The sequence below is a fragment of the Cataglyphis hispanica genome, chromosome 8 (assembly GCF_021464435.1).
Source record: "Cataglyphis hispanica isolate Lineage 1 chromosome 8, ULB_Chis1_1.0, whole genome shotgun sequence".
NCBI classification, from domain to species: Eukaryota; Metazoa; Arthropoda; class Insecta; order Hymenoptera; family Formicidae; genus Cataglyphis; species Cataglyphis hispanica.
The window spans coordinates 7,566,572-7,582,100 of NC_065961.1; the positions used below are offsets into that span (position 1 = coordinate 7,566,572).

General features: G+C 30.6%; 5 protein-coding genes across 7 annotated transcripts; 2 read left to right on the top strand and 3 right to left on the bottom strand.

Moving 5' to 3' along the window:
• Window positions 1-27: 27 nt before the first annotated feature.
• Window positions 28-4,711, top strand: LOC126851696 (protein inturned). The gene is made up of 11 exons (XM_050595909.1): window positions 28-801; window positions 908-1,217; window positions 1,294-1,566; window positions 1,709-1,780; window positions 1,858-2,114; window positions 2,194-2,283; window positions 2,373-2,715; window positions 2,833-3,170; window positions 3,420-3,745; window positions 3,893-4,059; window positions 4,191-4,711. Exons 1-11 carry the CDS (start codon window positions 647-649, stop codon window positions 4,659-4,661), a joined length of 2,802 nt encoding a protein of 933 aa, XP_050451866.1. The 5' UTR covers window positions 28-646; the 3' UTR covers window positions 4,662-4,711.
• Window positions 4,712-4,781: 70 nt separating this feature from the next.
• Window positions 4,782-7,041, bottom strand: LOC126851700 (F-box only protein 6-like). Of its 3 annotated transcripts, none has more exons than XM_050595915.1 (4): window positions 6,841-7,041; window positions 5,432-5,964; window positions 5,174-5,332; window positions 4,782-5,082 (listed from the first exon to the last, which is right to left on the bottom strand). In XM_050595915.1, the coding sequence occupies exons 2-4, from the start codon at window positions 5,957-5,959 to the stop codon at window positions 4,891-4,893; spliced, it is 879 nt and encodes a 292-aa protein (XP_050451872.1). In that variant the 5' UTR covers window positions 5,960-5,964; window positions 6,841-7,041; the 3' UTR covers window positions 4,782-4,890. The 3 variants fall into 3 exon arrangements, with proteins under 3 accessions (XP_050451872.1, XP_050451873.1, XP_050451874.1); XM_050595916.1 differs by lacking the exon at window positions 6,841-7,041 and adding an exon at window positions 6,496-6,809; XM_050595917.1 differs by lacking the exon at window positions 6,841-7,041 and adding an exon at window positions 6,448-6,466.
• Window positions 7,042-7,802: 761 nt separating this feature from the next.
• LOC126851367 (60S ribosomal protein L18a-like) lies at window positions 7,803-8,955 on the bottom strand. The gene is made up of 3 exons (XM_050595256.1): window positions 8,820-8,955; window positions 8,340-8,519; window positions 7,803-8,222 (listed from the first exon to the last, which is right to left on the bottom strand). Exons 1-3 carry the CDS (start codon window positions 8,835-8,837, stop codon window positions 7,887-7,889), a joined length of 534 nt encoding a protein of 177 aa, XP_050451213.1. The 5' UTR covers window positions 8,838-8,955; the 3' UTR covers window positions 7,803-7,886.
• A 162-nt stretch (window positions 8,956-9,117) lies between these two features.
• On the top strand, window positions 9,118-10,196 carry LOC126851366 (60S ribosomal protein L18a-like). Its single transcript, XM_050595254.1, has 3 exons — window positions 9,118-9,275; window positions 9,496-9,675; window positions 9,781-10,196. The coding sequence occupies exons 1-3, from the start codon at window positions 9,258-9,260 to the stop codon at window positions 10,114-10,116; spliced, it is 534 nt and encodes a 177-aa protein (XP_050451211.1). The 5' UTR covers window positions 9,118-9,257; the 3' UTR covers window positions 10,117-10,196.
• A 110-nt stretch (window positions 10,197-10,306) lies between these two features.
• On the bottom strand, window positions 10,307-14,832 carry LOC126851357 (IWS1-like protein). The gene is made up of 8 exons (XM_050595239.1): window positions 14,815-14,832; window positions 14,447-14,464; window positions 14,068-14,200; window positions 12,381-13,991; window positions 11,779-12,139; window positions 11,383-11,672; window positions 11,177-11,288; window positions 10,307-10,852 (listed from the first exon to the last, which is right to left on the bottom strand). The coding sequence occupies exons 2-8, from the start codon at window positions 14,457-14,459 to the stop codon at window positions 10,730-10,732; spliced, it is 2,643 nt and encodes an 880-aa protein (XP_050451196.1). The 5' UTR covers window positions 14,460-14,464; window positions 14,815-14,832; the 3' UTR covers window positions 10,307-10,729.
• Between the last annotated feature and the right edge of the window lie 697 nt (window positions 14,833-15,529).

Below are 15,529 nucleotides of genomic sequence, written 5' to 3' on the forward strand. Positions count from 1 at the left end.
CATGCACGAGTGATGAAATTAGATATAAATGGATATTATTATTAAATAAAATAAAATACAAAGAAGTTTTCGTTAGCATATTGAATTTACGCGAGATATAATCTTTAGCATAATAATTGTAAATGTAGGAAAAAATAAATTTAATTTTTTTATATATATATATTAAGTGAAAGTTTATTTTCTTATTTTATTTTATAATATGTTTTTTACTGAATTATCTTATCATTAATCTTAAACGAATAATTTTGAATAGAATTTCTTATCAATTTATTCAAATGTATATGTCTACTATTTGAATCACATATATGTGCATAAAACATCACACATATTGAAGTGAAAGATGTGTGGAATCCCCACTTTTTCTTTTTCTCTTTCTCTCTTACACCTAACACAAGCTATATTCAGGTGTATGCTACTATGCAGGTGCATTCAGGTAGTAAGTAATAAAAAGTAGTAAACTCTGAGCCTACCTTGCTACAATTATAATGAATAAATGCAAATGAAATTGATAATTATTGTTATGTTATATGTGTTATAATTAAGAAGATAATCACAAAAATATGAGATTAATGTATAATATTTAATATTCAAAACTTGAGAACTTTTATAAAAAATTTACATTTGTTGCAATAATTTTTAATAAAACATGAGTGAAATAGATAACAAGAATATTCCATTAAAATCTAAATGCAAACATTCCAATCAGTCATATTCTACGAATACTTGCAATGAAGATGATCACGATTGGTGGGCAAGTGACAGCGGTTCTAGCACAGGATCATATTATTCTGATACTGACAGGTATCAAAACAAGATTAACTTAATACAAATTTAGATTAAATTAAGATATATTTTTCTAATAGACTCGATTAGATATGTTCTTCCATGACTTGGGATATAATTGCAGTTCTGCAGTTGAATGGGAATCGGAGATTAAACCCAATGGAGAAGTATTTTACATAGAATCTGTAGAGGAATATCTGTTCGATTCTGACCATGCAACTTCGGACAATAAGAATGACAGTCCTCAACCTGAATTGACACGTCGTCGTAGTACGAGAGCTGGTAAATTGTTCCATCTAATCAGACGTAAAGAGAGTAAGCGCTGGAGTATGAGAAATAAGAGGATCAATAATAGTGGTGTAGCAAGCAACACAATCGAAGAGGAGAAAGGAGATGGTAGCGGAAGCAAGGAAGTCACATTTCGAGATTTCCAGGTAATGATTGGGACACTGAATGCAATGAGAAAAAAATATATTTGAAAAACTTAAAAATAATTTTAAAATATATAAGGCAGGAGAAATTCGCAAAGTTACATTGTGGATTGATCCTGAAAGAAGACATAAGTTGGGCAGAAGAGCAACCTTATGCGAAGCATATTTTGGTATCATACCAAAACCATTTTCAGATAAAGTGAGAGTTATGGTGGCAGGATTTATACCCGATGGTGAAGCTATGAAAAATAAAAATATTAAAATTGGAGATTGGTTACGGAAAGTTAATTCGAATAATGTTACTTTTCAAAATTTAGATAAGATATTATCTGAAATCACTACACCATCAAATGTAAGATTAATAAATGATTTAATAAATTTGTTAAGAGTTTATTCTATCATAATTAAACATATAATATTAAATTGTAAATTTGTATTTTCTTTATATCTTTCTCAGAGTTTATTTAAAATTCTAAAACCTTATATTTTTATAGGTGATATTAGAATTGGAAAGAGTAGCTGGTGTTGATGTTACTGCAAAACTATCAAGAATAATTGAGCCAAAAGTAATCAGTTTTTATATAAATGCAGTAGTTATAAAGAGATATTTTGTGACACAAATTTCATTAAATATATCTTTTAGCAATCGATTTTAGCCCAATACTTGGTAAATAGAGAAAATAGTAGTTCCTTGATGGAATTGTTGTTGGATTATCCATTGGGCATATTATATTTAAAAACTACAGATCTTTCGGAAGTAGGACAAGAATTTCAAGGTGTATTGTACACATTTCCGCGATCTGGAACTAAGAACATAAATTCTTCCTTGTGTATGGCAAGAGGAGCTTTTATAACTCTTAATCATTTATTACCTAATATAGTAAGCCTACAACCTGTCAGGTACACACATATTTATATATTAAAAAATATATATTTAATTATAAGTTTAAAAAAAGAATGACAAATGTATATTTTCTAGTACGACTATCCGTATAGGTGAAAAAGAAGCATATGTTGTATATACATCTCGCGATGATGAATTGCTTTTAACAACTTTACCTGATAAATGGTAAATCTTGCTTGAGAATATAATATATTGCATGAAAAAATATTGCATCATATATGAATATTTGTCATGTAAATCTTATTATTTTTTAGCTGTACCTCTCAAGAAGCTATCAAGATTACAGAGGATATTGTCAGAACATTAGAATTTACTTATCAATCATTGACAAAGTGCTTTACTTCTGTGGAAAATCATTCCTCTTTGGATCATTTCTTCACTTTATTTATAAACAGATTATTAAACATCAAAGATCCTTGCAAAGATACTGATGCAAGAAAAAATGTATCAAAATCGGAAAATAGTACGGAAAATGTAGAAAATTATAAATTCAGGAGCGCTTTCTCGATTGCAAGTTTTATACAACTACCAAGAGATGCACAGATTCAAATAGATGCAGCGTTAAGTGAAATGGAAGCTATGGATTATAGAGACTGGGTAATATTGTAATATTGTAATATTTGTTTAACTCGAAAAGTTTAAATAATTGTGAGAATATTTTTGTGTCAAAAACTATTTACATTGAAAGTTTAATAGACGCGCATGTTTTGACAGAATGAGGATCCTATGGATTGTCAGAGATTATATACTATATTAGGGAGTTGCATTTATCATAAATGTCATCTTTTGGGATCTCATTTACCTCACGAAGACTTGATCGACGTGCATTCATTTCTAAGACACAATGGTCTGTTGAATCTGGTGAATCAGGAACAAGTGAAATGCCTCGTTCTATGGAAGCAGATTTATCCTTCGTCTTGCAATCGCGGCCACATTGATGACAGCAGTAGTGATCAATTTTTAATACCTAATGGAAAGTGGTTTTTATTAGTTGTCGGATACGGACACGATTTATTAGCAGTCTTGTTAGAATCCGGAGGATGTACTGCAAAGTGAATATGTTATCGTAGATATATATATATGTATATATATATATATATATATATATATATATATATATATATATATATATATATACATTATATATATATATATATATATATATATATATATATATATATATATATATATATATATATATATATATATATATATATATATATATATATATATATATATATATATATATATATATATAATGTATAATGGTATTTTATTTAAGTTTTTGTTATTCTCTTTAGGTATAATGATGCAATAGGCCCGGATGTATTTTATGTAGAAGAAGCTCAAGAGACACTGAAGCATGTACAAAAAATAGGAGTTACAATTTTAGCTTCAAAATGGATTACATCTAATGCCAGACCGGAAGTAATACCATACGAGGAACATGCAACGACAAAAGCGTCATCCAGTATAACGGAGAATCTACTTGGTTTAATAAAATCGTCCGATGTACAAATTGTACCGCCTAAGCAAAATGTCAATCCTATTAATAAAAAGCCGCAAGAACTGCCTTCTATCTTGAAGAAACGTAGTTTTGATGACAATACAATGATCTCGGGTTCTGGTAAGTTACATCCAGAAGCAATGTGAAATTAATCTAAAAATTTTTTGCATTTTCCTCCCTCTCTCGTCAATTTTTACATTATGTATAAATAATATACATGTTGTAATATGGAATTATTTGCAAGTATGTTTGTTTTTATATATTTAGTGTATTCTTTACACACTTCTGAAGATTCGCTCAGTCAAGGAACAGGTGGAGTTAGTGAAATGAGTGATGAGGCAATGCCTATACTTGGAAGACGAGCAACTAGAGAAAAGATCAATTCGGCATCAAGATATTCCGATGACAGTGATTCAGATATCGATATATACAAGGTAACTATCTTTCTAGATAAAAGATAATAGATTGATAACTTTCAAGTAATTTAAATAAAGAATGTATTAAGAACAAAAAATTCATAGTATACATTATACAAATGCAGATATATTTATCGATTTTATTACAGAATGATAGTCATGTACTCAATACAATGGATATATCCAACATACGGGAAAATTTATTAAATCAAGTTGAATACTTGATACCGAAAAAATTAACTGCTGGTGATAAAAATTATTTATATCATTATGTTCACTTAGACACCGTGGAAGGGATTCTATTGTCATCAATACCAATTCAAAATACATCAAAGGACAAGATTTTTATCAATTTCAATAAATGTGTACAAATTATCCACAGATTATTACATAATACAGTGAGATTTAAGAAAATGTTGAATCAAGATATAGAGAAAACTGTTATCAATAGAAGTTTAATTGCTGTAAAAGAGCATGGTGTGCTATTTGAATGGGAAAACACAACATTTTGGGTAATTGGACGTCTCTACATGAGCCCCCACCCAAAGGAGTTGTATGTGTGCCATCAAGACTCTGCACCACAAAATTTGATCGAAATAGCTTTCCAATTACATTCATAATTTTATATTGTATATCTATAAATGAAAAACACATGTTTTTTTGCAACAAGTCTTTATTTAATTAAAAATTAACTTTTTTCATATATATATATAATAATCTATAATTTAACAATAGATAAATTATGTAGAAAAATTAGTTTTTATTACATTAATATATCATTTTTTTTACACAATTTTATATCTTTGTATATTAATTTTGCATTGGGAAAATATAACTTTTATAATATTTCTATTCATCTAAGATTGGAGGAGTATCTGATTCATCGTCATAAGTATGTGTGAATGGAGGAATTTTCACACAGATATTCGCCCCAGCCATTTTGCTACCATAATGTCCTGCCCAAAATGATTTGTCCATTCCACCATGCAAGAAGCTAATCTTTCTCAAACCAGATCCATAATTTTCAAATACATGTGATACCTATTTCACATATGAAGAACATATAAAAATAATATTAATTGAAGATAAGTTGATTTTATTGAGCGAAATGAATTATTTTATGGATACTCACATATAGCCATTGGTTCTGTCTCTCCCCCTCTATAGTATCGCGAAATTGAAACTTGTCTAAGATTTTCACTGTGTTATCTTCTTTGTCAACTCCTAATAGTTCAATCTGGCATTCATATGTTGCTGGGCAATCCCATCGACAACAATACCATTCGCTCACCTACAATATGCATATTATAATTTATATATACTTTATTTTTTTTTTTAATTTGATAGAGCATTTTGATTTAAATATTATTATAATTGACAATTACGATACCATTATAGGTGGCTGCAAAACATCCAGGAGATAGGGATGGATTCCTTCAGCCACTAGATTTACAACCTGTTTCTTGGTACAACTATGATAAGATGTTGCGAAGCAGATTTGTTTTTCCTCAAATATTGGTTCGGTCAATGGTAATTCCGGTACGCCGACAGGTGGATTCTCGATCGTCCAACGGTCACCGCCGTTGCTGAGAATATTCCAATATTTCATTTTCTGCTCGCCGGAATGATTCTTCAACAAATTTCTCTCAAACGGTTTCATCTTGCTTATGAGGTAGAACGCCTGCCAGGGTATCCCGTGGCGCGGGAACGGCTTGCCCAGCGCCAGTTCCGCTTTTTTACGCCATATATAACTCTGTATCATCATCTTCCAACGCTTGCACACCAATTGGCAATTCAACAAGGTCCCATGATCAGCGCGACAGAATATTTCTGCTAATAATTCAGCCGGTAAGATCAATCCATTGTCATCCGTCTCGTCGAATATCACGCGAGAGGTGCTTGCGAGATCTTGTCCCATGTTGCCTGTCAATAAATGATTCAATCTTACAACATATATATCATTATTGAATGTCGTCACTATTATTTTAGATTGACGCCAGGACATTTTTGAGGAAGCATTAATAGCTTAATATTTATTTGATATTGTTTCAACAGAAATGTCTTTAGTAAAAGAAAATATAAATTTGTGTATAAATCTATTCAGAAAAATTTGTTTTATATATGTACATTTTAGTATTCTTTGTACAAAAATTCTTTAAACAAAAACTACATATTCTATGATTCTAATATTTAATAAAAAATATTCTCGTTATATTACTCTTAAATAAATATAAATACATAAATAAGAGGAAAACAAACTAAAGTAACAGTTATATTAAATTTTGTATAGAATAGAATAATATATATTAAATATCATAATACACAAAACACTATTTATATTCACAGGAAATAGGTTGAATTTGCTTGACAATAGAAATTGATTTTAGAATCATGAAATTGTTTTACTTGAGGTCTGCGGCAATTTGATTACCCGGGGCGTTTTCGAGGGCGTACCATTTTCACGATTTTACCCCTGTTATACTGCTTATAAAAACGTTGTGATGTAATTTCTCGCGTGTAATAAGACGCAACATTCTCATTCTCGTAATATGAATTAAATTGCCGTATCGTGAATTTGAGTTTTGTTATTACAGGGTTTCCATAGACATTGACAAGTTCTGGCATGTAACGTGACGACATAACCTAATCTATATGTTTACATATGTTGCAATATAAATCAAGCATATGTATTTATAAAATGTCGCGTTTCAAAAATCATCCACTATATCGTTTACATTGAACAAGGGAACCGAAAGTCAAAAGTGAAAATAAATAAATAAATAAAAGTAATGAACTTACAATTTGTCGACTGGATCCAGGACCTTTATCAGATAAATGCGAAATGTATATATATATATATATTAGCATATAATATATACGTTTATCTTTTTATGAGTCATATATCGCGAGGCTAGATATATGAAAAACCTGTCATCCGAATAAATATAAAATTCCATTTCACTGGAACCATTGCATACTGGACACAAATTTTAACATTTCAATGTTTGTTTTGTATCATAGCAGAAATTTTTCTGATAAAAAAGGTTATAAATATATGTAAATTTTTATTCAGAGAATAAAATTTGTGCTTCATACATACAGTAAATCAGTATTTCTTGTAAAAATATTCTTTAATTTGACACAAGAATTATTTTCAAATTCTCTATATTTATTATCGAATATATATGCACAAAATAATATAAGAAAACAAAAACTAAAATTACAAGTAATTATATTACTTTTTATATTTTTCATAAAATAATATATTTAATGTCATAAAATAGATAGAAAAATTTAATTGCTGCTGATAAAAATTATTTTTGTCACTAAATGTAAGGTATCATTCAGACACATGGAAGAAATTCTATTATAGATATCAATTTAAAATAAAAGGACAATAGGAAATTGTAAACTTCAATAATGAATGATTCAATCAATTACAATATATTACATTCAATCTTACAATGTATGTCAATGTTATTTTGACATTAGATTGATTGCAGGACATTTTCAAGAGTGTATATCTTAATGTTTATATTGTTGATATTATTTCAACAGAAATGTTTTTGGTAAAGAATAAATTTCTTTATGTGTGCATATCCTTTCAGAGAAATATGCTTTACGTATATACATAAATTTATAGTATAAATATTCTTAATTTTTAAACAAAAGCTATATATTTTAAAATTCTCACATTTACTAATATTCTTTTGTTATATCATTTCCAAATATATATACGAAATAAGAGTAAGGAAAACAAATTAAAATAAACTATTATTTTTTTTATTTCCCAAAGAATAGAATAATATATTTAATATCATAATACAAAACAATATTTATAATATTCACAGGAAATAGGTGCGTGGTTTTCGCACACTGAATAATGGCATATGATTTTTATGATGAATTCGTTTGGGCAATGGAAATTTAATTTTAGAATCATGAAATTGTTTTACTTGAGGTCTGCGGCAATTTGCAGCCTTAACAACTTCCACTTTGATTATCTGTATAGAGTGAGCTCGTGCGCGATGACGAGCGCCCATGTCCCTGTAACACTGCGTTACAGCCCCACTGACAGAAAGATCTCTATATTCCCTGTACATATTATGTGTACCAGATCGAGAATCATATCTTAGCCAAATTCCAAAATTTTTTATTTTTACCGGTGTTTTTTCTGGAATCTAAAATAATTAGTCAGATTTAAAATCCACTGTTACATTATTGTTAATAATAAAATGAACATAATATGTTTATGACACGTTATATTTATGACATGTTGAATATCATTAGATAGATACCTGTTTTAAAGATACTATTTCTCCAGTTGATTTTTTGAATTTTTTTAACTGACGGAGAAAATACCAAAATCTGGACTTGGCCACTATAGCATCAGGAGCAAATATTCTCATTTTGTAAAGAGGAGTAGTTTTCTCCTTTTCAGTAGGGAGCTTACGCCCTATCACTTCAAATTCCTTCAACTAAAAAAAAAAAAAAATTAAAAATTATTTCCTAATTTATATGTTAGAAATATTTATTTATTTATTAATGATATGTAAAATATTATATATTATATGCATTATATATATATTATGTATACGAGCATCTATCGGTGTTTATTTTTAGGTTACATCAAATCAAATATCTAAATTTAAGTATGCAATTTGTATTTTTATATAAATTGTAAAAAAAAATTTAATGCTTTAAACAAAGGTAGATAATTTACGGTGTTGATTTTGCTTATTTCTTAAAATTTTGTAAAACTTGCCAAAATAACTTACCTCACCCTTGGCTTTCATGTTGTACGTCTAGTATTATTTTATGTGACAAATCAAAAGAGATACATCAAAGTGAATGAGAGAGAAAGAGAGAGAGAAGATTCTCTCCGATCAAATTTTTTGCGCATGTGCAGCAAACGTTTTAATTGACCAATCGGAACAAAAGTAGTAAAGAAGGAATAGCAATTCTTTAACACCAATAGAAAATGAGCATTTCAACTGATGACATTTTCCTAGAAAATAAACTCTCTTATTGGATGTGAGACGCAATGTAAATCCTATATTAGTTTTCAGCAAAACTGAATGCGCTAAATACTTACTTACTCAAGAGAGAAAGATTAATTTGTGCAACAAGGTTGCAGTTTCCATCATGGTCTATGGTCTCTACTTCTTCCGGTTTATCCTTTTGCTTTCTGACAACGTACGAAACCACGTGTTACAATGAAGGCCAAGGGTGATGTAAGTGATTTTGGCAAACTTTACATAAGAAACAAACGAAAAATTGATTTTCTCTTATCTAAAGCATCGAATATTTATTTAGAATTTACGTAAAAATAAAAATGTTGATTTAAATATGAATATTCGGCATGACATAACCTACAAATATATATACCAATCATATAGACATAGTATAGACTAAATTAAAAAATAATAATTTTGTTTTTCATCTCTTTTTTAGTTGAAGGAATACGAAGTGATAGGACGTAAGCTTCCTACAGAAAAGGAGAAAACAACTCCTCTTTACAAAATGAGAATATTTGCTCCTGATGCTATAGTGGCCAAATCCAGATTTTGGTACTTCTTGCGTCAATTGAAAAAGTTTAAAAAATCTACTGGAGAAATAGTATCTTTAAAGCAGGTATCTATCTCATGATATTTAATGCGTCATTATAAACATATTGTTCATTTTGTTATTAACATTATAATGCAACATTTGTGACTGATTTTGAACTAATTATTTTAGATTCCAGAAAAAACCCCAATAAAAATAAAAAATTTTGGAATTTGGCTAAGATACGATTCACGATCTGGTACACATAATATGTACAGGGAATACAGGGATCTTTCTGTTAGTGGAGCTGTAACACAGTGTTACAGGGATATGGGCGCCCGTCATCGCGCGCGAGCTCACTCCATACAGATAATCAAAGTGGAAGTTGTTAAAGCTGCTAATTGCCGCAGACCCCAAGTGAAACAATTCCATGATTCTAAGATCAGATTCCCATTGCCTAAGCGAATTCAACAGAGAAACCGTATGCCACTATTCAGTGTGAGACAACCACGCACTTACTTCCAGTAAATATTATGAGCAATGTTACATAATGTTTTATATTGTAACACTAAGTATTATTCTGGAGAAAATAAACATTTGATGAGTAATTTATTATCATATTTTTTCATAATCATATATGCATAAAATTGGAACATGCATATTATGCATGTTCCAATTTTAATATTATATCAGTTGGTTGGAAAATAAGAAGTGCATAAATTTAAACATTACATTTTTATTTGATTGTATAGACATATAAAGAACCTACAAACAATACATTACATTACATAATATTATTAGTTTACAATCCGGAAGTATAATATATCTCCTCATTTTGTAAAAATTAACTGAAACATTCTGGTAAAAATCAAAATTATATCTTTTTTTCATCTTTTGAGATAAAATTGTTGCAATGACTGTGATTGATTTTTTACAAAGTGAAATTTAGATAAACTATATTCTTCCTACATCTACAAATAAACAGGTAATAGTATAATAGTTGGAAAGACATGCAAGAAGTAAATCGATTAGGTTATACAACATTTTCATGCATAATCACAATTTAAATAATAACAAATATTGTTACAAGTTTTATTTCCTTATATAAACTATAAGATATATATATATATATATATAGATATTATAAAGACATCTTGCGACCTTCTATAGATATATCTACTGCTCTTCTTGCAGACTTCATACGCTTGCTATCTATGTAATTCTTCATGTGCCTCTCAAATCGACTCATCTGTTTTTTAGTACTCTGCGCAAAGGAATAACATTATAATTATATATAAGGAATCGATAATAATTGAGAATTTGGATTCAATTACACAAGTAAAAAAAATAATATTTTATACAAATGAGTTTAAAAATTAACAATTTTATCAGAAATAGTTATAAAAAATTTTTTTTTAAATATAAATACATAATCTAATTTATATTTATGATTTATAGCAATTAGAAAATGCTTATAAATGTGTTGGAATAAATATAAAAATTTCAAACTTTAATGTATACAATATATTGTACATTGAATATTATATACAACTTTTTAATTTTTGAAGAATAGTAGAAGCATACATACTCTGCTGATGTCGATATCTGATTTCCAGTCGGGTCGTATAACGTAATCCTTATTAGATGGTCTAGGAACTCTGGCTCTTCCTACCCATCCAGGATCTCCTGGTCTCAATGGTCTGCAAATGTAAAATAGGAAAAACTCATATCAATATCAATTCATGTCAGTTATTAATTATTATATATCGATATTATTATATAACGATGACGTACTTGGCATCTCCTTTTAAAGCCTTATTAATATCTTGTGACTTTTGAAAGGATCCTCCATCTTCGGTTTTTCTTCTTTTCTGAGGCGTTTGTTCCAGATCCCTTTGCATTCTCTCCTCCTTCGACAGAGCCTTAAAATCGGCAGATAAATTAAAAATAGGCCGTGCCCACTCATTGATCAATTTTCCAGCACGTTCCTTGTTCTCTTTTGTTTCTTTCGGGTGCTTGTAAAGATACATCACAGCCTTTCCGATACCGGATTGCTTCAATGAAGATTGATCGATTTTTGGAAACTATAAACACATAATATATAATTAGTAAATAAATAAATGAGTAATGCATGTATTAGAAAAATACTTCTTTTTATTTAGTATGAAAAAATTTATCTTATATTCTTACCTCCCATAATAATTTCAAGAGATTGTCTCTAATTTTGAGAGATGGTAATGAACGGTCAGGCATTGGTGCTAACCAATCGGTGAGGACTGATAGGACGTTATGTTCCAAAAATGCCAACTGTAAATCGTGCTTTTTCAACTGTGATAATACTTTCGATAACATGGCAATCTTATTTGTGGCAGGTTTATTTTGTTGATTCAACTTTCTATCCTCCTCAGCTGCACCCTTCATGTCTGATAATAATTGTGCTATAATATCATCATTATCATTAATGATACCAATGTCTTTTCGTTTACGCCTACGGGATTGCTCTTCCTTTTTTCGTGCCAACATGCGATCAAAATCGGACAATGCATCATCCCTAAAAACATCAAATACATGTGATAAAAAAAGATGAAACATTTAATTTTTAAAAAATTATACAATAATGTGCTTTCTAATTATCTGCTATAATTTTTACCTTATATTTATGTATATATAAAATATTTATGTATATATAAATATATATATATATATATATGTATATATTTTTTTTTAATATTGTGTTATGTAAAAACTAAAAAATTTAGATATAGATTTATATAAAAATCAGACATACTTACATTCCTCCAATAATTCCATCGTCAGAATCTTCGTTATCCTGTTGCTCATTAACAATTTCATCATGTAATTGCTTATTTTCTTGATCTTTGTCCACTTCCTCCTCATTTGCATCATTGTCTTTTTTCTTTTCGTTCTCATCTTCATGCTCGGAATCAGATAAATCATGCCTACGTTTCTTTGTTTTAGTTTCGGCAGACTCTTCTTCAGAATCCGATAATACTCTATTTCGTTTTTTAGCTACTCCCTCTGAATCTCTGCTGGGACTTCTGGATTTTTTAGATCCGGAGCCCGACCTAGATCTCGATCTAGATCGAGATTTAGAACGCGACGAATGTCTGGATCTAGCGGCCGACCCAGATCTTGATCTTGAATGCGATTTAGAACGTGATCTCGACCTCGAGCGCGACCGTGATCGTGACTTCGATCTCGATCCTGATCTTGATCTTGAACGCGAAGCTGAACGCGATCTCGAGCCAGATTTTGATCGAGATCGCGATCTTGATCTTGATACAGATTTTCTGGAACCTGAGCGAGATCTCGAACGTGAGGCTCTTGAAACTGAACGAGATCTTGATTTAGATTTATTGGAGCGCGAACTTGATCTAGATCTAGAACGTGAATTTTTTCTCGAATATGCCGGAGATACGGAACCTTTACGTGATCCTGACACGGATCGCGATTTGCATCTCGATTCAGATTTATGAGATCTTGATCGTGATCTCGAACGCGAGTCTTTTCTCGAACACGATAAGGACCTGGATTTCGATCGCGATAAAGCTCGTCCTTCTTGCAATGGTGATCTCGATTGTTTCCTAGATCCAGAAGCAGATCTTGATCTAGATTTTCTGTTTATTGAATTGGAGCGAGATCTAGATCGAGAATTTTTTCTTAAGTCAGGAGAACTTTCCCTAGAACCGTTCACAGAGCGCGACTTCGATCTTGATTGTCTAGCAGTGATTGGTGATCGATTTGACGATGCCGAAGGTGAACGAGAACCTTTTTTCGATCCAGGAGATCTTGATTTTGAGCCAGCTTTGACTTCTTTTGGACTAGCTGATATAGATCTTGAACGGGATCTTGCGTGGAAAGACTTGGGCGTACCTGATCGAGAACGTGAATGAATCGACACTTTCGGAGAACCAGATCGAGAACGTGATCGAGAAAATGAACGAGATCTTGAACGAGATCGCGATTTGGAAATCTGGGGCGAAGGAGATCTAGAAGATGATCGAAAGTTTTTCTTGGGCGTATCACATTTAGATGAAATATCATTAGATATTAAATTTGATCTAGAACGTAAATTATTCCTCGATGCTGCACGAGAACTTCTAGATGAAGAGTGAGAAGAACTTCGAGATCTTGAGCCTGATTTTCCAGAGTGATGTGAATGTGCTGGTGATTGTGAACCATTTCTTGCACTTGTTTCTCTAGGTTCAGGAGAATGGGATTTAGAATGTGATCTTGATGTGCTTTTCCTGTTTTCTAATGGCGAAACAGATCTGCTTGGCAAGGGTGATCTGGATGGTGATCTAGAGTATGATTTTCTAGAGCTGACATTGGAACGAACAGAAGCCGGTGATCCATTCCGTGCTGGAGATGATAGATTCGATCTGAAACATTTAGTTATAGTTAAAAAAGAAAATAAATATAAAATTAAACAAACAAGTATAATGAGAATTGAGTTACCTAGCTGCTGATGATTTGGGACTAACAGAATTTGATTTTGATCTACTTCTTGCTACATTACTGCCTGATTTTTGTGAATCTGGAGTAGCGCTTCTAGATTTATCATGATCTTCTTCTGAGTCGCTTCTTTCGTCTTAAGAAAAAAACAAACATTTTAAACACAACGTCAGAATTTCTAATAAGCAAAATAATATATTATACAAAAGTATAGTTTTTTACATTAATTCTATGTGATTCAGATATAATTATACATCTGAAGAGAATACAGATTGTATAAAGTATAAATTAAATATCTAAATTTTATAAAGATGTATTTGGATATCAAAAAATTGAACAATATTGATATAATTAAAAGCAATAATATAAATTATTCTTTTACCTTCAAAACCCATGGCATCTATGTTCAAATATAACCAAAAATTTAGCTATTTATTACTATGGCTAATAAAAATGTTGCAATGTTAATTGGTTACTAAATTAATATATTTTTTTTATTTAACAAAAACTTGAAATCGTTTAAATTGTAGAAAAATGATTAAATGTTTTTTATTTATATTACACTTTGGAGATTATAATACTATTTTTTTTCTCTGCACCAACAAAATCCTTTTTTATAAATATAGCTACGAGGTCTTTCACGAATATGAGTAATTTCAAGTATAAATCTAACAATAGTTGGTTAGGTTAGGTTGGTTAGGTTAGTTATAAAAGCACTCAATCAACATATGTATACGAGACGTTCGACACTTTTTGACACAACATTCACCACCGATCGCCAAAAAGTAACTGCATATAATGGCTGCATTCAGCGCTCAGTTAGCGTCGTCTAGTCAACACTCGATGTTGATTTGTTGCTTTTAAAAGTATGAGCCAATCACGTTCGACTGTTAAGGTGCGAATTCATAAGACGCTCGCTTCAGCGTTGCATGTGGTCACGTGACTTCGACTCGACGCTAGCCACGCTAGCGTAAAAGAAAAAAAGAAATTGGATTTTCTCAACTTCAACATCAAGCGTCAAACTGTACTGTTGACCAATATTCCTATAAATTGACTCTTTTCATGCGTTTTTCACAATATAGCGTCAATTTTAATGATATGACTATTTTGACGCTCGACGCTCATTTTTAGCGTCAAAATAATCATATTATTAAAGTTGACGCTATGTTGTAAAAACGCATGAAAAGAATTTATAGCGTCAATACTGGCCAACAGTACAGCTTGACGCTGAAGTTGAGAAAATCCAACTTCTTTTTCCTTGTGCAACTAGCGTCAAGGCGAAGTCACGTGACCACATGCAACGCTGAAACGAGCGCCTCATGAATTCGAACCTTTTTACTGAGCGGTTTTTCTGCTGAACGCGACCAATGAGTGCGTTCAGCAAACACAAGCGTTGAATAGCAATCGAACGTAATTGGTTCTTACTTCTAGAACCTTTGAAATTCGATTAATCGGAAGAAAAGGG

Excerpts from the sequence above, each read along its gene's own strand:
- LOC126851366 (XM_050595254.1), top strand. Across the intron at positions 9,676-9,780 it reads AAATAGTATCTTTAAAGCAG|ATTCCAGAAAAAACCCCAAT; the intron begins GTATCTATCTCA and ends TAATTATTTTAG.
- LOC126851696 (XM_050595909.1), top strand. The coding sequence starts at position 647 with ATGAGTGAAATAGATAACAAGAATATTCCATTAAAATCTAAATGCAAA. Across the intron at positions 1,218-1,293 it reads TCACATTTCGAGATTTCCAG|GCAGGAGAAATTCGCAAAGT; the intron begins GTAATGATTGGG and ends AAAATATATAAG. Across the intron at positions 1,567-1,708 it reads AAATCACTACACCATCAAAT|GTGATATTAGAATTGGAAAG; the intron begins GTAAGATTAATA and ends ATATTTTTATAG.
- LOC126851700 (XM_050595915.1), bottom strand. The coding sequence starts at position 5,959 with ATGGGACAAGATCTCGCAAGCACCTCTCGCGTGATATTCGACGAGACG. Across the intron at positions 5,333-5,431 it reads TTTTGCAGCCACCTATAATG|GTGAGCGAATGGTATTGTTG; the intron begins GTATCGTAATTG and ends TGCATATTGTAG. Across the intron at positions 5,083-5,173 it reads GACAGAACCAATGGCTATAT|GTATCACATGTATTTGAAAA; the intron begins GTGAGTATCCAT and ends TATGTGAAATAG.
- LOC126851357 (XM_050595239.1), bottom strand. Across the intron at positions 11,289-11,382 it reads GCTTTAAAAGGAGATGCCAA|ACCATTGAGACCAGGAGATC; the intron begins GTACGTCATCGT and ends TTACATTTGCAG. Across the intron at positions 10,853-11,176 it reads CAGATATCGACATCAGCAGA|AGTACTAAAAAACAGATGAG; the intron begins GTATGTATGCTT and ends TCCTTTGCGCAG.
- LOC126851367 (XM_050595256.1), bottom strand. Across the intron at positions 8,223-8,339 it reads AAATAGTATCTTTAAAACAG|ATTCCAGAAAAAACACCGGT; the intron begins GTATCTATCTAA and ends TAATTATTTTAG.